The sequence below is a fragment of the Maylandia zebra genome, linkage group LG18 (genome assembly GCF_041146795.1).
Source record: "Maylandia zebra isolate NMK-2024a linkage group LG18, Mzebra_GT3a, whole genome shotgun sequence".
Lineage (NCBI taxonomy): Eukaryota > Metazoa > Chordata > Actinopteri > Cichliformes > Cichlidae > Maylandia > Maylandia zebra.
In genome coordinates this window covers 14,537,083-14,560,677 of record NC_135184.1, presented here as the reverse complement: position 1 = coordinate 14,560,677, position 23,595 = coordinate 14,537,083, and the positions used below count along the sequence as shown (strand labels likewise).

General features: G+C 38.9%; 1 protein-coding gene across 1 annotated transcript in view; it reads left to right on the top strand.

The window, feature by feature from the left end:
* b4galt2 (UDP-Gal:betaGlcNAc beta 1,4- galactosyltransferase, polypeptide 2) overlaps positions 1-23,595 on the top strand; it is a 235,737-nt gene that overhangs the window by 192,319 nt on the left and 19,823 nt on the right. Inside the window, exons 6-7 of the mRNA XM_076876403.1 lie at positions 1,008-1,130; positions 21,539-21,643. Of these exons, the coding sequence (XP_076732518.1) occupies positions 1,008-1,130; positions 21,539-21,643 (228 nt within the window). The remainder of the gene's footprint in view (positions 1-1,007; positions 1,131-21,538; positions 21,644-23,595) is intronic.

Below are 23,595 nucleotides of genomic sequence, written 5' to 3'. Positions count from 1 at the left end.
GTTAATCTGTTCAAAACAATCGGGCCATGCTCTTCTGAAATCAATAAGGCATTTTCACCCAGAGACCTGCTGCTCACTGGACGTTTTCTCTTTTTCAAACCATTGTCTGCTAACACTAGAGATTGTTGTGTGGGAAACTCCCAGTAGACCAGCAGTTTCTGAAATACCCGGAGCGGCCTGTTTTCCACCAACCAGCACGCCACGTTCTAAGTCACTTAAATGACCTTTCTTCCCCCCATTCTCAGAACTTCAGCAGGTTCTGTCTGTCTTGACCATCCATGCATTGAGTTGCTCCCATGTACACCTGCACAGGTGTACCTAATAAAGTGACCGGTGCCTCTAAAGCTATAACTAGCATTATAGCTAGAATCGCCATTAAAGAAGCTGTAGAGGTCTTTATTTGCAAGTATATTCTCACCCGTCTTTACATTCGGTCATTTCATGTTGCCTGAGTGGATTATATACGGATGCGGATTATCCACTTACTGTAAAAAGACTCCCATTAAATTATCCACTTAGAGACCATCTAAGACAAGACACGGTAAGAAAAGATCTCATAGCCTGAAACAAACTGAAAAGATTTTATTCAAATGTAAATTGCGTGTCTCTTAAGCAGCGTTTGAAAACTCCTCCTAATGCATCACATTATCATGTATTCATGCCGCCCAGGACTCGCTGTCAGCCCACTGAAATTAACAGCACTGAGAACATGCACGTACACACAGCTGTTTAAGTCACTGAGATCTTGAGCTCGTATTACACTTTTTTGTTTTTTCTCACAAACGATCTTCGTGCCATAAAGCGGCGCAGTGAACTTTGTCAAAATGCAGCCCTTTGAAGCTGAACGTAACATTTAGCCACCGCCAGTCTTTCTGACAGCTCTTGTTTGTTTATGTAATTTAATCGACGTAATATATGCATTTCAAATATGCATGTGCAGCCTCTAAAATGTAAAAGTATATTCTTGTCTCATCTGTGCCATCTCCTCCCTTCCTCTCGTCGTGCAGGCTGCCCTACGCAGGTTACTTTGGAGGTGTTTCGGGTCTCAGTAAAAAACAGTTTCTGAAGATCAACGGCTTCCCGAACGAGTACTGGGGCTGGGGAGGAGAAGACGACGACATTTACAACAGGTATGTGTGGACGGCTGAGCTCTGCCTGCGATTTTCTCGCTGTTAAAATGTGTGGTTATCCTCGATAATGGAACTTTTCTGCAAAGGAAGGCAATTTATAAAACCCAAACTACATTAAATTATTTTTATTCATGAGTAGAGGACAGAGTCTACTGTCAGGTTTACACTCAAACTGCACCGCACATTCACGTCTTTTATGTGTTGAATATGTATTATTTATGCCACTCCTGGAGACGGTAGTGGCACAGTCAAGTATCGCGAATGCAAGTGACGTTGAAGCTCTTCATGGAAGAGGTGATTTATTATAATTATTCAGGAGAGGGAGTCTGATTAGCAAATAAATTAACCTTTTGAAGCACTTCAGTCAGCTTTTAATGACTAGCTGAAGTTCACTAATGACATTTCTGTGGATGTTGGCTGAAATCAAATCTGGGAGAAGAATATTCGTTTGACAGCTCGACAGAAAGATGACTTAAGACGGGACTATTAGCTGAATTTATCGTCTGCTCGGGAGGTTGTTTGCACTGAACTTTGTTTGATTACCCGGTGAAGTGATGATCAGACTATTAACAAATGACAGCTACAGCAATGAACCCTCATCTGTCTGTGGTTGGTAAAGAATCATAACAGCTAAACGCAATGCATAATGATATACCATAGAAATAATGAAGCTAACTAAACACAGGACTTCTATCTCTCCCTGACATCTTCTCTCGTAGCACAGATTAGCTCCATCAGTCACACAAACAAACCCAAAATGTCAGTTTCATGTTTCTTAACAGCTGAAATGAACATATGAGATGGCAGATTAACTCCAAAAGAATATATTGCAGTCCCATAAACAGATGCATTCGCATTCAGAGAGTATAATTATAAACACACAGGGTTGTATACTCACAGCAGGATGCTCCTCTACAGACACGATGCCACCTTCATCTCTATTGCATCTCCTCCTCTTCTTCTTCTTTTGTTTTTCCTCTCTGTCTTTCTCTGTGTCCCGCTGTCACGCTCACAATGCGAAGCTTATCTTTGTCCTCTTGGAGTAATAGCATTATAAGAAAACTGAAAATAGAGCAGTTGAGAATAGTGGTTTGTGAGGATGGACTGTGTCAGCCAACACAGTATTAGAAGATTACAGCTGTTTGTCAGCATCTGGCTGGATGTGATAAAAGAGATCAATGTGTGCTTCACTGAACGGTTGTGTGTATAGGTCTATAATTATGCACCAAAAGTTAAAGTACTGACTTTAACGGAAGATAGCTCAACTTTACAATTGGATGCTGCAGATTTTTCTGGAAATAATTTCTGCACTCCAGCTGAGCTATTTTGGCTGCTATGAAATGTGAAGTGAAGTGCTGTGCATATATCATTAAACTGCCAGTTAGGGAAAGAAAACTTTCAGACACTGAATTCTGCACTTCAAATTTAACTCAGTTCACACTTGCTCTTACACTAAAATACTTAAGTTGCCAGCTCCACAGCAACATTTTCCACCAAACCAGAATAAAAAATGCAAAATAATAATATTTGCTTTACTTAAGGCATGCCAAATACAAGGAATCCTCATATTAAGTTGCTTACTTGTTAGTGAAATACAGTGTTTGTACACAAAGAATACTGGCTGATATATCAGTCTGAATTTATTACTGACAAAGAAATCTATATCAGAGCTGGCATCTGCACTTGCCCGAAGATACCAGTGTTGGCTTGGCTCTACTTTACAGCCTGTAGCCTCTTTTAGGATATTACTTTAACTTCTTAGACCAAACATGTTGTGTACCATATGGATGCACTCATCCAGATAAAACTGTAGACAGCTGCTGCCAATTCGGCAGAGTCAGATCTGTAATAAGTTCAGAAAGCTGAAGTAGATGTGGTGAATAATGTAGAACTTATAGCAGTTAAAGCCCCACTTATTTTTCTTGGGAGCTTATGGAGACCAAAGAGGGTGTTAAAGGGGTATTTCTCCCAAAAATTCAATTTAGATTTTGTTTCTCTGACCCGTAATGCTATTTGCTATAATGTGAGTTGCTCCGTTTTGGAGATATTCACTCTATAAATGTCTGCATTGTCACAAATATAATGGCATTAAATGCCTATCAGCTCAAAAAGTCAAAGAAAAAGAGCAAAGATGATGCATGCAGACACAAAATGAGCAGCAGTGTCTTTCCATAAATCCTGACCAGATTGCTCTACATAATCTAAACTTGTGAGCAGTTTCTTATGACATGTATGACAGGATGATGACAGTAAGTTGTTTCTGAGCAAGACAGAGAATTTTAAATTAAATCATAACAAGATGCGAGTGAATTGCAGACTTTCAGCTTTAATTCAAGGAGTTTTACAAAAAAGTGTAATCAACTGTGCAGGAATTACAGACATTTTCACACACAGTCCCCTATTATAAAGAGAATTTAGCAGTTGACTGATAAACTGGTAGGTTTAGGTGGGTTTATTTCATGTTAAAGAGGTGCAAGTGTCATTATCAATGTCCGCAGATTGTTTGCAGCAAGGCGATGGAGCATCTCAAGGGTCCATGGACTTTAGGCAGTCATCGACTACAAATGAGTTTCATCCAAGTATTAAAATAAATCCCGAAATTTAAAATTGTGTTAGTTTGTCCAATAACTTTTTAGCCTCTTGATATAATCCCCTCCTCACTTAACCGGCAGTATTAGCTATGTGTATACTTCTTTTTGTTGGGAGAATAGAGTGAAAAAACTATGAAACACACCAAGGTTTTCGTAGTTGAATTACTGGGTCATGATTTCTGGAACGAGGCATAGCTGCTGAGTTTTCCTAATGTATTTGTGGGGCACTTTGACCAGCAGAAGGCAAATGCCATCAGGTTCCATTATAGTAAAGAGAAGACATCTCTACAGCCACTATCTACAAAACTTGGCAAGTCACACCAGGAGCAGTCTACAGTAGATCGATAAAGAGCACTACAGACCAGATGAAAAATATGGTAATTTGATTATGGGGTGAAATGTCTCTTTATAGGGGCACAAAATATCGACTGTATATTCATCAGATGACCAGAAACACAATCCCAAATTAGACTTTTTGTCTTTTTGCCAGTTCAGTGACAAAATGGAGTTTGTGCATCTTTACATCACACTGCAACATCAGAACAGCGAGTGAGTTGAATGAAGTAATACTGACTGGCTAAGTGTTTAATGTTTAATGCCTTTAGAAATAATATAAACTTGAGGCAGGATTTTATCCTTTAGATAAGATAGTCCCACTGAGATTTGACTGAGAAGGCTCTATAAGTATTACTCTGCATGTATTTTACATTTTATCTGTGTTTCCACAGTGTGTTGTAGTTTACTTTTCAGCTGCGGAGGAAACTCCAACAGTGCTGTCCAATAAACATACAGTAGCTGGAGGGGTCGATTCATACAGTGTTGTGCTAAAAAAATTATAGAAAAAGAGTTCTCACTGACCTTTTTCTGTATTTATTCTGCATTTTTATTCATTCCAAAATGCTGCTGTCAGGGACGACATGTTTTGTTTTGGTTTTTTTGCTGGAGTTTTAAATTTTTGTATTATATTTGGATTCACTGTGTTTATGTAGCAGATACTCCTGGTTGATTTCTTTATGATTATTTTCTCAGTTTGGTCTTTGGTCTTTTTTTGCTACCTTTTGCAATCTAGTTTCTGTTTGTGGTTTGAGTTTTAATTAGAATTATTAGACTCTAACCTTTACCTTATTGCTTCCTGTTTTATTTTGGCAGCTGTTATCTTCTGTGTCTTGTTTCTTTTTACTTCCCTTGTCTTGTGATCCTTGATTAGTGTCAGCTGTGTTTGGTTCCCCACACGTTTCTCCTTCCTTTATATTTAAACCCTAAGTTTACTTTTGTTCTTTGTTGTTATTCTGTCTAGTCAACTTGTACATTTCCTGCTTGTTCCTGTTGTGTGTTCCCCGTATTCCTTACTCCTTGTTTAGTTTTTTGTTAAGACATTTAATCAGCCTTAATAAATAGCTCACTTGTTTTCTGCATCTGGTTCCTCACACTTTTACTCTGTAAATCATGAGAGGTACTGTAAAAAGCCTCAAACTCAATAATTATAAATAATAATAATACTTAATAATAAAAATAATATTTGAAATTATACTCATATTTGGTATAATAGTATATAATAAATACTTGAAGAAACTTATGCAGAAAAAAGCAAATACAGCTGAGCCTGAAGGCTGGGTAGTGCTTCATTTGAAGGTCACATCTCCTCCCACCATCCACCTTCACTTTTCAGGGCTGGCTTGTTTTAGAGCTTTTCACAGAGTAGGCTGAAGCCCTGAAAAATCCCTGAAAACGCATTTGGACAAGCTATTGAAAGACTATGGAGTGTGGATATTGCTGCGTGTGCACATAGCTGAGGCTTTTTTTAAACCAAGTAAACAGTTTCTTCTTCAGCTTTTATTATGAAAGATCTTGTTTTTTAGCAAGTCCTTAGTTGTCCCTGTCAGTCCAGCTAGTTGATCCACACTAAAATATATTATATTAACAGATGGAAATGTAAGTTTCCTGCTGGCATTGGTGATCCCCTGACCTTTCCTCTGGTTCCACCATGAGGTTGACATTTGTGGATTCGTGTGAATTGGCTCAAACACTGTTCAATCGATTGTCTTGACATTTGATTCACACATTTGGAGTACCCACAAGATGAATTGTAATAACTTGGGTTACTTCCTTATTTCATTTTGTGAAATCATAAGATCAAAAGTTTCATTTGTATTGTACTTTACAAAGGTTTTGGCATTACCATAAAGTTTATGTATAAATATTAAGTACTGGCTGCCAAACATCAGCATGTCAGGATGGTAATGATACCATTCAGCTCGAAACACAGCTGCATCTTAACCTCAGAAATGTGGCTCTGCTCTCACTTTCACAGCAGTTGCCATTTGCACAAACTTTAACAGCATCTTGCTGCTGCATTCAGAGTACAAAGCAAGGGCACAATGCAGGAGCATCTCCACTTTCACGCACTGGCAACAAGTGCTACAGATCATACATAAACCATAAAATAAAACCCCATCATTCATAGAAGAGTGCAGAAATGTCAGCAGTGATTATGGATAGTGTCTAGCTCAGTGTCAACTATTTGCATTTATTAAGTATGATCACATTGAATCTTCCTCAGGCTGAGATTTGGGAGGTTTATCAATGATGACAATGTGGCTTTATGAGCACTGAGCAGCACCCACCCTTTTGCACATGCACCACCCAAAGGTCAAGTGTGCGGTGGTGTGTTAGCCTGTCAGATGGATGCACGGCCTGGGCATGTCTTATCAGCTGTCGGGATAAAAGGAAAGTCAGGCATGGCTTGTTAAAAGAGGAAGCAAAGGTACAGCAAAGACATTTCTTTACCTTTACATTGTTTTTCAGTTTCAGAATAAAAGTGCACACAAAATGGAATAAGGTGGTAATTAGTAGTAGTAGTAGTGAAAACACAGGCCTGCATGGTTCAGTTCTGAGACCTGAGCAAACAGTTTAAACCAGAAGCCTGTAGTATGAAGCAGGATTTCATCTTATCCAGGTAACTTCAGGGTTAACAGTACTATTGTATATTTCATGGTATAACGCCATAGTAACTTGTGCTATGAACCAAAGCTGTTCTGGATTAGGTTAGCTTCCAGATTAGATCAACAGGTATGAAATCCCTGCCTACTGACCAATCGATTCTGGCAGATAGTACAGGGGCTCTGAAGTTTCAAAAATAAATATAGATATTTAAAAGGCAACTTTATTCCTTGTTTTTTCTTTTATGTTGGCAGAAAAAGATTTTACAACAGTTTTATTGTTCTATCAACATTAATATATTATCCTTAAACAGGATATCTACACTGCACCTGCTGACCTTTTAACAAATTTCCACATAGATTAAACATTTAATTCTGTTTTGTGTTTAATCTTTAGTTTCCAACTGTTAAAATTCATCAAGGTTGCAACTGAAGGAATAATAAATAAAGCTGGCGTTTAAACATTAATGTAATCAAATACTTGATTATAATCCATCAGATTCTCCGGTGTCTTAGTGATAGAGCTTTGATATTGATAAGTCTGTCATCTCACAAAGTCGGCATTTGTGTTTTCTTTTCTGGCTTTAAATACGCTAAACTTGATTAATATTAAGATCTTTTCCAGTCTTATTGACTAAAGCACACACTTTTGATAGTATATTACTCTACAGTGGTTTTCTTCTCAAGCACACTCACGCCACTGATTTGATCTGCAGAAGCTGTGTTGCTTTCAATGTGTTTAATCTCTTCATATTTTCCCCATAGTGTAGTTCTATCTTTCTTTGTAAAATCAGCCGCTCTTCTGCTGATACATCCATCCATCCATTCTGTCCTGCTTAACTTTATCAGGGTCGCCGAGGGGGGGCTGCAGCCTATCCCAGCTGCCATAGGGTGAGAGGCAGGGACAGATTCCCAGCCTGACACAGGCCTGACACAGAGAGACAGACAACCATTCCCGTTTACATTCACACAATCAGAATCATCTTTATTTTAACAATTTGTGCACACAAACAAGGGATTTCACTCTGGTTCATTTTGCTTTCTCAATACAAAAAATAGAGTTTTTTAAACAGACAATTTTAAATAGGCATATATATATACACAAGCAGAGCATAAATACAGAGACGTTAAAACGAACTACAACTGGACATGAGCGATAGCTATTTAATAGGCTGAACATGGTGTTGCCTGGCTGAACCTTAGATGTTCATGTTGACCACTCCTTCCTTACCTGTGTAAATGGTACGGTCCATGCAGGTGCATGGGCTTGAGTAGCGGAGGAGAGAGGAGGTGGTATTTTATCTAGTTTTATTTTTACTAGTTCCTTTGTATTTGGTCAGATTCCCTAGTGAATTAATTTTGTCTTTCATTAAGACTTAAGTGTAAGTCCACTTTTTTGGAACATATTTCTGCCTCAGTGGCTGCTTCTTTGACATCTTCTGCTTCTAGACAGTAACAACTGCCCCTTGTTTGAGGGGGAGGGGGGGGCGTCTCAGCACAACAAGTATCTGAAGCTGAAAGGCTTCTAAGAATGCGAGCTGTAGATGCAGTGGGGAAGGATGGATCTCCAGCTGAGTGAACTAAAAGGCTGGCCAGTTAAGTCTCTCAGGATTCAGTAAAACAACTGGAGGAGTAGGATAAAGGGATGAAGAGATAAAAGAACAGGAGTACACATCAGAGTGTGCAGTGTCCATGAAATCTGCCTCTGGTTCGTTAAAAGGAAACAAAGTTCATGGGTATGAAACGTGTAAGCAGTCGATGTGTCCACCAATCTCCATGTGCTCTTTCTTTGAAAACTGCTCTGGAAAGAGGAGCATCAGCTAAATTACTAAATCACCCCTTTATACTATCTGCTCTCTGCTCCAGCACCTTTGCCTCACTGTATTTTCTTCCTCCTCTCTAACCCTCCAGCTCTTCACATCTATTTTTTTCCTGTCTGCCTCTCTTCTTTCCCTCAAAGTAATTTTCCTCTCTTTATCCTGGTTTTGATGCCACGGGCTGTGGCCACTGCCTGAAACGGGTCCTGCTTGCTTAATGCCAGCCCGGGGGAACTAGCTGTCCCTGCTGCTCAGTGTGGCCTGAGCCTGTGGCAGAGAGGGCACATGCCACTTGCACAACTGTCAGCACCACTTCCTCCTTGGTGGCTATTGCTGAGAAAGAAGAAGAGAGAGGGAGTGTTTTCTTTCCTCACTATTCTCTCACCCTCTCTGAACATCCAGCATTAGCCTTAGGCAAAGACTGTTCCTATCCCAAGGGCTTGAGTGCAAGACCAGCCTTCACCACACGTGCAGACGCTCACTCTTTCCACGCACCCTCCTTCCCTTGCCCTTTCTCCTTCCTCTCTGTAAACCTCCCAGCGGTGGCTTTCATCAGAGCCTGAGCCAGCATCATATGCACATGCAGCACAAGGACTGTGCATGTTTCTGTGAAGTCTTGACAATGGTGTAAGAATCGGGATATTTTTGGCTCAACACTTTGAGCAGCCTTTGGTAAGTTCAGTCACACGTCTAGGTTAAGAAGCTGTTTTCACCCTTGGGTCAGGTCAGCAGCAAACATCAAGTCTTTTATACCTTTTTTCCAGTTGCCCTGATTTATTCTTAGATCATTGTTTGACTTTGTTTCGTTAAACACACACGAGACGTACTGATACAAGTATATGTCAGTAAACCGATACCTAAAGATACAACAGATATTTGTACAAATACTTAGGATGTTGTTTTTTAGAGTATGGATTTATAAAGGAAGATAGGTAAAAATAGAGACGGGAGAAACATCCTTCAGCTCGTGCTTGTTGATGCTCCAAAGCCTGTCCACCAGAGGGCACTCTGCAATTTCCCTGTTAGCAATATGTGTTGAGTTGGGCAGAGTGTCAGTGAGTAAATAAATGACTAGACTAAATGTTATTAATCAGAATAATATCAGTATCAGTTTTAAAGTTGCTGTGTCGGCTGAGCTCTATTCTTTTGTATTTGGTAATATGAAATGGTCTTATTTTAAATGTGTGGTGGTAATAAAAAGACAATGTGACAGGAGAGTTTGGCGAGGGCCGGTACAATAATGAAGTGAGTAAGGGGATAGTTTCAGTTGTTCATGAGGCAAATCTTGTCTTACTAATGACCAAGAGATTTAAGAACATTTCCCCACACTTCATTCAGCAGCTTAAGTGTGCAGTAGCAAAAGAGACTATCAAGCACATGGATGGATGGATGGATCTTGTAAGAGCACGTCGACTTCACCTCAATCACCTTCACAATTTGTGAAAAAGATTTCTTTTCCCCCACCATTCGTGAAACAGCGACGCAACTCTACAAATGCTTTCAAGGACTGTCTGTCCAATAGTGCGTTATTATCCCCATTTTCTATATTATGTAATGCCTTCCCTCCTCTACTTCTCCAGCTTTTGACTTAGCTCCAGGTATGTGTTGTGAAAAATATGAAGAGTGCATTTTTGCTTAGCGAACAAAGAGTTTATCAACTTAGGGGTGACTGCAATAAGAGGAAAATGTCCAAGGTCCTTTAGGGAATTGTGATAAATATCTTTTAATGCATGGCTGACAGCCATTTTTAAATTTTCCTCTGGTTTGGTAATTCAGTTATATATGCTCCGTGGACAAATTAAAGCATCCACAAGGCTTGGCAGGGAGAACAAAGAAGCCCCTGGGAAAAGAGAGAGTAAGCAGGCACATTTTTCTTATCATACGATACTTTCAATGTGACAGTCGCAGGAACAGAAGCCAACGCGACACGGTAGAGAGCACCTGCTTGATTCTAGAGTTGAATCAATGTAGGGTGAAAGCAAGGTGACGAAAAGAAGCAGCAGCAAACAGAAAGAGCTACATGAGTGTGGGGGCACTGATGAGTATAAACCAGGTCAGCTGGCTAATGTACATCCAGCAGCAGCAGATATTGTAATCTGTCTGAACTAATGTCCTGTGTGATTTTCTGGTGTATTAACTGGAAAAAAATTGTTATGGAACAATGAAAAAAAACTTGCCCTATCTATGGTTGGTTTTTGCCATCAGACATGTCATTTAAAGGCTGTTGGAGCATGAGGATGGTGCTTCTTACAGCCTCAGCATTGTTCTGAAATCACATTGCAAAGACTTAGAGTCAGCAGATCTGTGCCTCTTTGGAGTCTCAATCCCCCAAACCACTGACAAAGTACAAATCCTAGGAGGTATTACTGATGCAAACCTGTATTTTTATCCAACCATCAGCAGCATCAGTGAAACAGCTACCAAGTCTTCTCAGAAATATTTTAAATATCAAATATTTTTGCCAACAGGAAACTATATTGCCCTTTTTTATTTATATATCTATATATATCTATCTGTCTCTCTGTCTATCTGTGTCTATCTGTCTTTTGACTGGATCATAATGCAGTCTGCAGCAAATTGATGGAAGTTCCGAATATTCCAAAGAGCTTCTAAGAGATTATATTAGTGTAATTCTAAAAACATCTCTCTTGGCTACCTGTTGATTACAAAACTGGTTTAAAAAGTTTGCTTCTGATCTTTAAAATACTTAAATATGTTGACCTGTGATATACTCACAGCATGCTTCCAGTTTACCAACACAGCAGAGTCATTTTACAGTGCCATTTTGCACACACTATGATCGCACTACAAGCCCCATCTCAGGTCTTTGTGCATCTAGTCAATTCCCCATTAGCTTCCACTACATTGGCTACTTGCCCATCTCACCAAGATAAAGCTAACATCTTCCTACAACAGTCTGGTAATGATAACAAATTCGGGAGGACATAGTTTATCTAGTACACATCCTCACGTGCGTCTTTAAAAAAGCACTTTTTGAGTTATCTCTACGAACCACGCTGTTATGAAACTACCATAACTAAAAAACATTTAAAAAGCAGAAGGCCATTCGTCAGTTTTCCCTCTCGCAGCACACAGATGTGCTAGTTCTGAAAGAAAAATCTTCCTCTATTATCACCCACTCTCTGCTGCACATCGTCCAACCTGCACCACAGCCACCCACTCCTCCTCTTCCTCTCCCAGCTCATTTCTGCACACAGAAGGGAACTGAGGCAGGACATCAGACTCAGCTCCCGTTTCTACTTCACTCCATTGCACTAGTACAATTAACTCCACTTGTGGGAATAAGAGAGGAGAGCTGGAGACATTTCTGATTAATCCAATCAAACAGGTCTATGGTACATGGGTTTGTGCATCTCCTCCGTCAAGAGTGCTGCAGAGCAATGAAACTTTTCAAGACCGATCTCTCTAGCGGACAGATATCTTTGTTAAGAAGGAAAAAGTGTTGGATAAGACATAAAATTAGAGCTTTTTGGGTGGTGGCTCTAGTAGTTAGGAAGACTTTGCTGGTTAATGGTTTCACAGCAGGAGTCCAACTGTGACTCAGCTTCTATGGAGCATTTTATTCCACTTATAATTGGTGTAATTGTGTGATTTTTTTTTTTTTTTTTTTTTTTCTTCATCACGACTGATTCAGAATAAAAGCTGTTGAGGTGAATGCTTTCAGTGTGAACACTGAGGCTGAGATGAGTAAGATCATATAGTGACCCTGGATTGCTTGCTTGCTGCAAAGTTTCTAATCAATCCCTTCTGAGTATATTGAGGAGGAGTTGCCAGACGACTATGAAGGTCCAGTTTGAAGGATGGTTTTACCACTTCCTTGTGTGACAATGTTCATGGTCTCTTGCAAAATGACATAAAATCAGCGTAGAAATGTCATATTATTTTATTTTATAAGGTTTTAAAAATGTCCATCTTGGTCTGTTCTTTTTGAAATCTTTTTTTTTTTTCTTTCTTTTGTTTTTGTTTTTTTTTTTTGCCTTTTTTCTGGGCTATGCATTCAAGCTAGCCTGGCCTGGCTCTAGCAGTGGGCACCAGTTTCCTGCTTCTGAGTGAGAAGAAGTTGAGCTGGGTCCATTGGCAGGGTCCATGGACTTGTACTGCGGTGCCTTCCAAGCCTAGGATCTGTAGCTTTAGCAGAAATTTATATTAACCTGACTGGGCCACTATTTTCTGGTTTAAACTTTCCAGTTTGTTTAAGCCTGCTCCCACTGCAGTCTCCGTTCTGTTTTAGTCTCACAAGTGTGTGACCTGATGTGGTTTTCTGCTGTTGCAACCCATCTGCCTCGAGGCTGCATCCCGAGATATTTTTCTGCTCGGTTATAAAAAGCCATTATTTAATTTACTGTGTACTGCCTTTCTGTCATCTCCATCCATGCTGGCCATTTTCCTCTGACTTTCCTCTAATCAAAAAGGCGTTTCTGTCCCCTGAACTGCCGATCCCTGATGTTTTTCTTTTTTCTGAATGAACCCTAGACTGCCAAAGTCCACAGTGGTTCAAAAACACCCATACCAGCTCATGTAGGCCTGACAATTAAACCCAGTTTTGGTTTTGATATGAACATTAGCAGACTTTTCTAATATTTTATCTATTGCTGTGCTGCCACATGATCGGCCGACTGGGTAATTTCATGAGTAACCATCTATTATTAAGAACAGTTGTTGTTGTTGTTAACTTGAAAGGAATCAAAAACTGAACCTAATTTGTGAGTTTGTGAGAACTGTACCCTTCCAATCACATTAACTATGATTCCAATCATAACAGGACTTGATAAAGACTTGAAATAATAGTAAAATGGATTTTGTAATTTATGTCAATCAAATGTTCTATTTCTTTTTATATTCCTAATTAAGTTTTCAGTGACTGTCAGGTATTGAATAACTGACTCAGTTATGATGAATATGATGAATGTTAGTGGACTGTTATGGAAGAGAGTGCAAAACAGGGCAGGACCTTTTTTGTTAAGCTCAATATTTTGTAGTTTTATGAATAATTATGAAGTTATTCATCCATTAACTTATTTTCCAAACCTGTATCCATCTAGGGTCACAGGAGGGTTGGAACTGGTCCCAGATGATTTTGAGCCGTGGGGTACACTGTGGAACAGGTCCATTACAGGGCTAGCACAGAGAGAGGGAAAAACATGCACACTCGTATTTATATCTGCATCAAATTTCCCGTCACCTTGCATACATCCTGTTTCCATGTGAGAGGAAAATGGAGGAAACTGTACAGGTGACGGTGCTAGCCACAAAATCAGAAACTGTTTATATAATCTCATCATAGCACAATGAATCTTATAAAAGCACTGTGGCCTTCTTCTGTATTTTTTTTTATCTCTTTAATCTGGCTGCTTTCGGTCTTTGCACTTGAGTCTCCAAAAAAAGTGCTGTAAGTTCCCCCCGAGTGGAGAATTCTTCAGCAGCACCACCCACCTGCTGTGTTTCAGTGGAGGTGGCTGTTGAATGTGTTGTCTCTGGATTATATACATCACACAGAGCACGCTAAAGCTTTCCTCCCTGCAGCTCCGCTGTATCCTCACTGTCCTGTTCTTTCTTGCATAATAGTCACACTACGCTGTCACACTGTGTTACTGCCTCCTGCCTGTCAGAGCCGTGGAAAATATTCACTGTACTCATGTGTCACTTGAGTGTGTGTTGGTGTGTGCGCTCTAGATGATTTCTTTTCCTTTGGTCAAGCAAGGATGCAACTGCAAAAATAAAGAAATGCTAGTTCATTAGTTAGCATGCAAATCATTAATCCACATATGCATTCATAAGCATGCAAGGTCACAGCGGCAGAGGAGGGGTTTTTTGACATTTTTAGCTCTGTGTTGCGTCACACTGTACCAACCCTGAACTTCATTTATCTAACAGTGTGTGCCGGCGTTAAGCTGATGAATGTGGGTATGTGTGGAGTTATAACAGCTGCTTTTTCTTTCTTTCTATGTGTGCCTTTGTGCCTTCCTTTTCTGAACGAGTGTCTTTGACCAGCATTAATCATCGTGCAAAGTGTCATATTGACAAAATGAGGAGCTAGAGAGCTGGCCCACCCTCAGGGAGTGTTTCATGATGAAAAGAAGATTTTGAAAGCAGGCAGGGAAGGTAACAAGCAGTGATACAATGATGTAGCAGAGGATTTCTGAGCAGCCCTGATGCTGTTTTACACAAGCACACTCGATCTTCTTATGTTTGAGAAGCCAGCAAACAAAGCTTAGCAGTGCTTCTGATCAGCTCAACACACACACACACACACGCACACACAGAAAAGTTTGGTGTAATTTATAGAGAAGTGTTAAACAATAGCAAATGTAGTTAAACATACACCCCCAGTATTCCAGTTAAATTCATAATACTCATAATATTCATAATGAGTGGTCCTCACCTGCATTCGTCTATTCAATCTGTTCATTTGGTGGCAGAAACAGGTGCCTGAAAACTGAAGTCTGCCTCCCATTCTACTTTTCTCAGTGCATGTTGGGAAAAGAGTGAATTTGTCATGGGGTTTGCTAGATGAGGACCTGATTGCAGGACAAGGTCGTAAGTCCATATGATGACTATAGAAAACAGCAATCCAACAGGAGGACAAACTGACTCTAAATGGGCTGGAAACACACAGAGATGACAAACTAATAAAGGACAAAAACAAGCTGACGCTATATATACACAGAAGAGAAATCAGGGCAGAGTGGAGTGAGCTGGGAGAAACGAGACAAAAACTAATCAAGATAATCAAGATAATGACAAGGGAGGAAGTAAAATTAAACATAAGGCACAAGAGACAAATGATTATCAAAATAAAACAGGAAATGAAAAACTGGAACACGGAACACAAGAGAACTTGGCACAGGAGGATAAAACAGAGGAAACTAATAACTGAAAACTGAAATTAGCCTACCACAGAAATAAATCCCTGAACAATAAACAAATCAAGAACAAAAGAGAACAACAATAATCCGAAAGTCCAAAACTCAAACCCCAGAGCCCAGAACCTAGGATCATCACAGAACTCAATTAAATCAATCGAGTAATTTATCTACATTTTGAAGTAACTTGCTAGTAGCTCAGCTGGATTTATATTGGGTAGTGATTCAATTATTTAAATTACTTAACTGAACTTCTTTGGATAAAAGGAAATTTTGCTATAGTCTCACATGTATATTTTGATCTTATTTTAACAAAGTAAGTGTGACTTAATACTAAGCTGTTAAAATGAAGCTTTCCTGTAACTATAACAGTACAAAACAGTCGTTCTTATTATCAAAGAATGTAAGCTTTGTCTTCTTCTTCTTCTTCTTCTTCTTCTTCTTCTTCTTTTTTTAGCTTTTTTTTAAATTGTATTCATTTAAACAGCCATTTAGATAAAGGAGAGCGCAGACTTAAAAATGTCTGATTATGCCTTCACACTTCTTAAAACTTTCACATGGGACCTTTTTATATTTAAGGATTGCTTAATTATGTAATTACAGTTGCTCCAAGACAATAATAACAGTAAAGGACTGAACTAAATTTAATAATACAATACATTACAAATTTACAAACTATAAGAAATAGCTCAATTACAAATATCCAGTATGTTACAGAGACCTATATGATTGACATTTTACTCTGAACTGTAAAACTTTGTTATTTGTTATTTTCACTGTAGATGATGTGCAAAAGGGTGTAACTATTGCACTGTGGAATGACTTCCTGTGTCGTTCAGTGGTGCATTTGGGTAACCTCAGTCTCTCACTGAACATCATTTCCCTAATTTCCTTCGGGATTAATAAAGTATTCTGATTCTGATCATGCAGTGGGTGGGAAGTATTGTTCAGCATCGTCCTTATCTTGGACAAAATTTGCCTCTCCAGCAGGGGGCCTAATATGTACCCTTAGGCCCCATCCTTGATTCAGACACTGTCTTTCCCTTTTCACATAAATGGCCTCCTTGACTGCCCTCTCAAACCAGCGTTCCTCCCTCTCCAGAATGTGTACATCCTCATCATTGAAAGAGTGGCCACTGGCCTGCAGTGATCGGACACCATCTTTCCCCATCTTACAATGCTGTGATTGCAGCCATTCTCCAACTCTGTGCATGGTACTCCATTGATCAGTAGTTCTTGATCAATGGTCATGACAATGCATCAAAAGAGGTAGACGATGACATCCTCATCTCCAAGGCAGGCCTGGTAAACTGAAGGGGATCCTGATGTGGCCTTAAAAAGAAGTTGTAGCTGGTCAAGGATGAGTCTTTCCAGGGTGTGTATGGCGTGGGAAGTCAGTGCTACAGGCCTGTAATCCATGCGTAGTATTCCAGTTTTTTTCACAAGTACTATATTAAAAAGTACAGTTTAAATATAATTAAGGTCACATTTATTCCACTTTACACCAGAGTGGCATATTGTCACTGCATTTATCTTAAATCCCTTCGAAACTTCTCAGAGGATTAATTTTAATGACAGGTGGTAAACAGTTTTACCCATGAGGTAAAACTGTTGAATATTCTATGAGACACTAAAGGCTAGAAAATAGTACAAAATAATTTTTGATTCACATTAAAGTATCAATCTGAATAATGCAGCATTTAATAATTTAGCCTTGAGAACTATTGAGCTTTCTTAGTAAATAGAGCTGTTATTTTGTCCTTTTTCTATAGCAGGCCTCTACCTGCAACAGTTTTTATGCTGTGTCATCTATATTTTCACTTACGGAAGTTCTGGGAGACTCTTCTGAAAGTACCATTACCAGTCTGAAAAACAGCCAGCTATGAAGCTGTCTGTATGGGAAAGGGTGAAACGAATTGTTGATTTACTCAAAAATTCTTTCGTGACGTGAATCTCTGAATATAAAAATAAGATGCTGAGATTTGTACTGATTCAGATGAAGGAGAAAGGATTCACCCCAGGCGAGCCTTAGCTACACTCTCTGCAGGGTAACAGGCAAAAAAAAAAGATTATTTTAAAGATGCAGAACTATGCATAATATAAAACTAAGCTCAGAGAAGGACTGCTTTGCTCACTTTCAAACCCACACATTATTTGCACCATAATAACTCTCAAAATTATACAAATGCATTCATGCTCACATGTTCACACACACTGACAAAGCAGTTATCTATGCGTGGCTGCTAAATCAGCAAAGTCCCCGAGATTTGAGAGAAAAATAAAGAAAAAGAGGCTAAAATCTCTTATTTAGTTTTTCAATGAATTTATTTATGGGGTTGTTTTGATGGAGTTTGGGTTTCTCTTACAGGCTGATGTGCTTTTGATGGCATGGTGCTCCATTCGGGGTTATTTACATTTTGCTAGTCTGTAGAGAAGATGAGAGGTGAGAAAGAAAAGGGAACGTGAAGAGAAGGAGATGAACACAGAGAAAGTACAGACAAGAGGGGGAGATGAGGAAGGGTGGGGAGGAGAAAAAAGGTGAAAATAAGCATACTGTGAAGAAGAAAATGCACAGAGGGGAGTAGCAAGGTGAAAAGAAAACAAGGAGCATGAGTAGGTAGGTGAAAGCCATTTTTACACATTCACTTCAGCCCTGTACTTTTATACACATTACCCAACGGAGGTGCAAATGAGAAAGCAAATGTACTGTGCAATCAGACTGGACATTAACGATCTTTACCCTCACTTCCAATATTGGTATAGCACTGGTAATAGTCCGGGGTATTCGCAACTATTGAGTGGTCATCCTGTCTTCTGCCTCATACACACTCAAGCAGCACCCTCCTCTAAACCATACAAAGTATTTCGGGAAGAGAGAAGGCTGTTAGTGCTAACTGTATACTGTTGTTAGCTGCATTTGAGGAAGAGCAATTCCCTGACCTGATTCTTTACACATTTTCCAAAGTTAATGTGTGGAAATACCTTTAGAGATGGTCAGGGAGGGAAAGGAGTGGATATGAAAAGAGGCAGAGATTGAGTTAAACTGATAAATCAGTAAAACTGAGTTTAGCATCAGTGCAAAGAGTGCTGACTGCTGTGACTCTATCCAGTCCACAAAAAAATCACTTCCCTCTGTAATACCAATTTAACTGAAGACACACATTTGAGAAATGTAGCTTTTTAATTTGTATTTTTACTGAGGGCTACATGAGAAGAGGAGGCAGTTAGCTTAGCCCTAGCTTAACAGTTGGAAAAGCTATTGGAGCAGAAGAGTTCAAAAATATACACTTTCAAAAATTTGATGAAAAAACTTGAACAGTGCTACACAAATAAAGGTATATTTATATAGCAATGTCTAGTGGTGCTAAATGTTATCGCTACTAGGCTGCAGCTATGGTTATATAGCAGTTAGCTAGGTTTTAAATTTGGTCTTTTTATTGAATATTATTTATTTGTGGATATATATCATAATATCTATCAGTTTTGCCTTCACATAACCGCTAACCAAATTAGATAAACTTGTCCTACGTTTTGAAATAGTGGCAGTGTAGGATAAAGTAAATCAGGCTCATAGTTTGCAGTGAACACGTCCACTTACATGCAAATACTCTGATACTCTTCAAAACTGTGCTTAGGAGAATGTTTGTTCTGTTTCTGATTTGTGTTACAGTTTTCCTATCGCTTAACTAGTAGTTAGCGAGTACTGGCAGATAGGTCATTATCACTCATGTCATATACAAGGAACCATGGGAATCTGTTAGCAACCAAAGTAATAACTTGCTTGCCAGTTGGGGAATATTTATACTATAGAGCTTTTTAATTGGTTAATTGGTCTCTTTTTTGTTTAAAGTTAAGCCTAATATCTAGCTCCATACACCAAATGAATACAATTTAGAAAGAAAAGGAATAGCTACATATTTTCTCAACATGAGGTTGAATGTTTTCACATTTTATTGAGTCACTAAAGTGAATAAATTGAATTTTCAAGTCATTTGTGTGGGGTTGAATAAATTCACCACTTCTTAACCAAAGATATTTTTATTATAAAATGTGTTTTTTCACCATGCCAATTAGATATGATTCTTTGACACAAAAGCACTTCACAAAGATAAGATAAGATAAGATAACCTTTATTAGTCCCACACGTGGGAAATTTGTTACAAAGCACCGACTTTAACCTTCAGCAGACTGTGCAAACATTTGGAATCAGCTTTTAAAAACTCAGGTAAAGAGAACAAAACTGAAGGTGAGAGTAATGAGCAGATTCAAAAAGAGAAAGGTATGAATAAGATAAACGAGGATGTAACAAGTAGAGGAGAAGAAAAAAGGGAAAGCTCTGCATTGAAAGTCTAGAATACACGTGAAGTTGCTGCGGAGCAATATCAGGCATGGATGATTTTTAAGACAAAGAGACTGCACGAATCAGAGCGTTACAATAAATAAGAATCGCTCATTCAGTATCCGTTATGCCGTCTCGGGTATGAATATCAATGTCTCTGGAAGCCTATGGTTTTAAACTGGGCTTTATGTGGAGCAGAGATGTTGTTTGTGTTGTCTACATCCCATTTGCTGTTGCATTAGATATAAATCTCTGTGCCGAGTTGGCTCTGTGTTGAATCCTAGTAATACAATGTTACCACTGTTTCTAAAAGTTCTGATCCCAAACTTTACAGGGAAACACACCGCTAATGCTCCCCTTATTCCCAGCTGATGTCCCCAGAGTTCGAGAGTGGAGATTGATTGGTTGGATCGTTTATGTTTGTGGTATACAAGTATCATTGCTGTGTTCGTTTTTAGCTTCCTTTGCTTTGCAATGTCCTGTCTAGGTGAGTTATGACCCTTTAAGGATGGGACTAAGAGTTCGATGTGAAGGGCAGAAGTCAAAATAGCCGATACACCACCACAAATTCTTTCCTGTTAGCAAGAATAGTCAGTTATTGTGAGATATGTATAGATTTAATGTGTCTTACAGCAATATTTTAGCACAAATATTGATTAGCTGTACAGTCTGTTAATAGAGTTGTCAGTTGCTGTAATGATTTTTTTGCCCTTCCTGGCCTTGAATGGACCCAGGGATACCTAATGAAGACCATAGCAGATTATAAACGAACACAACATTAAATTTCTGTTCTCATATTCTCCTTTCTTTTTTCTTGGTCTCTGCAAGGTTTATCCAATTCTCAGTAGACTCACAGAGTAGCATTGCATAACTATCACTTCCGAGGAACAAAATTAACCTTTTCACAGTTTTCTCTATAACATGTGCATCACAGAAGTGCACATATTGGGGTTCGAAAGTTAATTATTTGGTTGCAAAAGCTGGCAGGAAAATCTAAAAAGTGCGTTGTGCAGTAACTGACGCAGCTACACGACAGATCATGGGAAATAAGGGCCTTTCTCTCAGTGCTGCTGAGCGTTTGGTGTGACAGATGGATAGCCAAAATCCACGATTCTCCAAAGTTCGGCTAAAGCTGCAGTAATGACAAGCTTCAGCTGTTTGACGACAAACACACATGAGACTAAGTCAGTGGGAACACCACGGGGGGATTTTGTACTAAAAAGGCAAAATTAAGCAGCCGCATTTATTGATTTGTTTTGAAGCAAAACATTTGCTCGCTCTCGCTTCTATTATATGAGGAATTCCTGCTTTTATTGACTCTCTATTAATATAAACACAAGTTGAACATATCACATTTTATTATTGATTATTTTCATACAACTTACTAAATGTGTGGATTTCCAGCTTTTCTGTTGTGTGTGACAAACATTTTTATTATTTTTGTTTACTATTCATCAGGTTCGGGCATTTAAAACATTATTTCAAGGATTAGATATTTGAAACAGGTATTTTAAAGGATTTTTTTCCCACTTTTTGTAGACTAAATAATTTCTTCTCACAGCAGAAGTGCTGTCATCTCAGGCTTCGGCTTTGGGAACTTGCGATTTCCATAAATTGATTCTCTTTGCTGTTGATTTAATAAAATAGCTGATAGATAACATAAAAAGTTGCAGCCTCGCTATATTTCTTCATTAATGTGTTCTCCCTCTCCTTGTCTTCCAGCTCTGTTTGTTACAGTGTTTTCCTCAATAATCAGCATGTTTTCTCTCTCACCTGCTCTTTGGCTCAGTTTGTTTCCTTTTCTCTAATAGATTCTGTTCTATCTGCATGTGTTGCAGGATCACTCTGAATGGGATGAAGGTGTCTAGGCCAGACGTTCGCATCGGCCGCTACAGAATGATTAAGCACGAGAGAGACAAACACAACGAGCCCAACCCACAGAGGTACTGCATCATTGTCTGAAGTCGTTCTCCGGCTTTATATTCGGATCGATCGCGCCGCTTTTGTTTCACAGCTACTCGGTTCAGACGTTTCTTTCTGAATTTTTCATTTCAGTTTGAAAGAATTATGATCGCGTGGCACTGCAGAAGTCATCAGTGGCGTGGCTTTATAATTAATGTTTCCTACAGTGCAATTTACTGCTCTGAAATGTGAGGCAGTGTTATGGGCAGCAGTGGGTCTCCTGTTCACTGCTGTCGTCCAGATTATCCACTGTCACTCTGTCCAGTTTTGCAAAACTTAAATGTTAAGGATACTTTAACCTTTAATCAGAGGTGTTTAAATGAGGACTTGACCTTTATTTTTAGCAGTTTCTTACACCGTGCACATTCACACTTGGGAGTTCCCTACAACTGACAAGTACTGCAGCTTGTCATAAGAAACGGTGGGCAAAAGGAAAATTGCTACCTTAGAAGTGTGAAAGTGTTTTAGAAAAGACTTAACTTTATATATTACTTCACTAGTGGCATCTTTACAGCCTGACTGATGCAGTTTGGAGCAATTATTTTTAACTTGCTGAGGAAAGTCAGAGAATGGAAAATGTCTCAAATGAGGCTAATCATTTAGTGCCAACATTTAGACATAAAAAAAACATGTTTGATTTTTCTATACTCCAGTGATTTCATATCACTCTTAACCCTGAAAACTGTGATCCAGGGAAATGTACACAGTAATATCACTGTACTGTATATGCAGTACTGTGCAAAAGTCTTGCTCCTCTCAGTTTAATATTTGCCAAGAAGCCAGAGGAGGGTTTTTTCAGTTCTCCAGGCTTTCTGAAGCTCTTTCAGTTTTTCTTTGCTGCTTTTTCACTCCAGTCTGTGTACAAGGTGATTTTCAGAAGATTTTTTAAGCCACTTATTGCTGACCTATGAATCATTCAAACACAAAAAGGCACCTAACTCAAGGATGAACCAGTGTTCGTTCTACACATATTACACACTTAAGCAAATTTATTTGTATCATTAGGCACTTTGTAACGAGCACCCTGTCACAAAAACACATTTATTCCCATTTTCTTTAGTTGAATATACAAAAATGCCAAGCACATCAGTAGGACAAGTATGAAATACTATTTTTGCACCAAGTTGACTCCCAAAGAGTTATTTGTCATTCCTGCCTGTCAGGTCAGGAGAGAGGTACAACAGTGAGTGTCGAGAGCATTCTGTAAAACACAGTGAAGGTCACGACTTGGGGCTGCATTTCAGTCAGTGGTGCTGGATGGAAATCATGAACGTGAAGAAGCGCCATCAGATTTTGATCCACTATGCAATGCTATCTCTCAGTCTCTCAGTGCAGGTGTAAACAACATGAGTGAAACGTTTTACTCATAGTAGGATATTAAAATATTTAAGCAATAGCCCGATGTCATGCAAGAAGACAAGGCGGCATGTTAACTAAATAAAATCTGTGTGGCTCAAAGGTGTGATTATAAATTCTTGTTGAACCCTTATTGATTGAAAGTAATCTAATAATAGGCAAATAGTAATATGAGCGTTGTGGCTCTTGTAAGTGTAGAGAATCCTAGATGGAAACTTCATGCCTAAAAGTATCAGATGACTGAACAAAATATAAATAAAACAAACCTCTGAAGGCCACAGCTCAACCTTGGTGGTCACTAAAGATTGTGCGATTGATTTTTAAATGCCAGGAACAAAACACTTTCACTAAACCAAAAATTGCTTTTCAGAGATACAGCCCAGGGGCTTAAATGTTGCTCTTTTGGCTACACCCATTTAAATTGCTTTTCAGACAAATGCGTAAAAACCTTCCCCTATAAGTGTGTTATTTTATGGTTTGATGAATGAGACCCAATATGCAGAGATGAGCCCTTCTAGACACATTAATCACCAGGAGTATAGCACCTCACATTAAGCTGCTTAAATGTGGATTATCA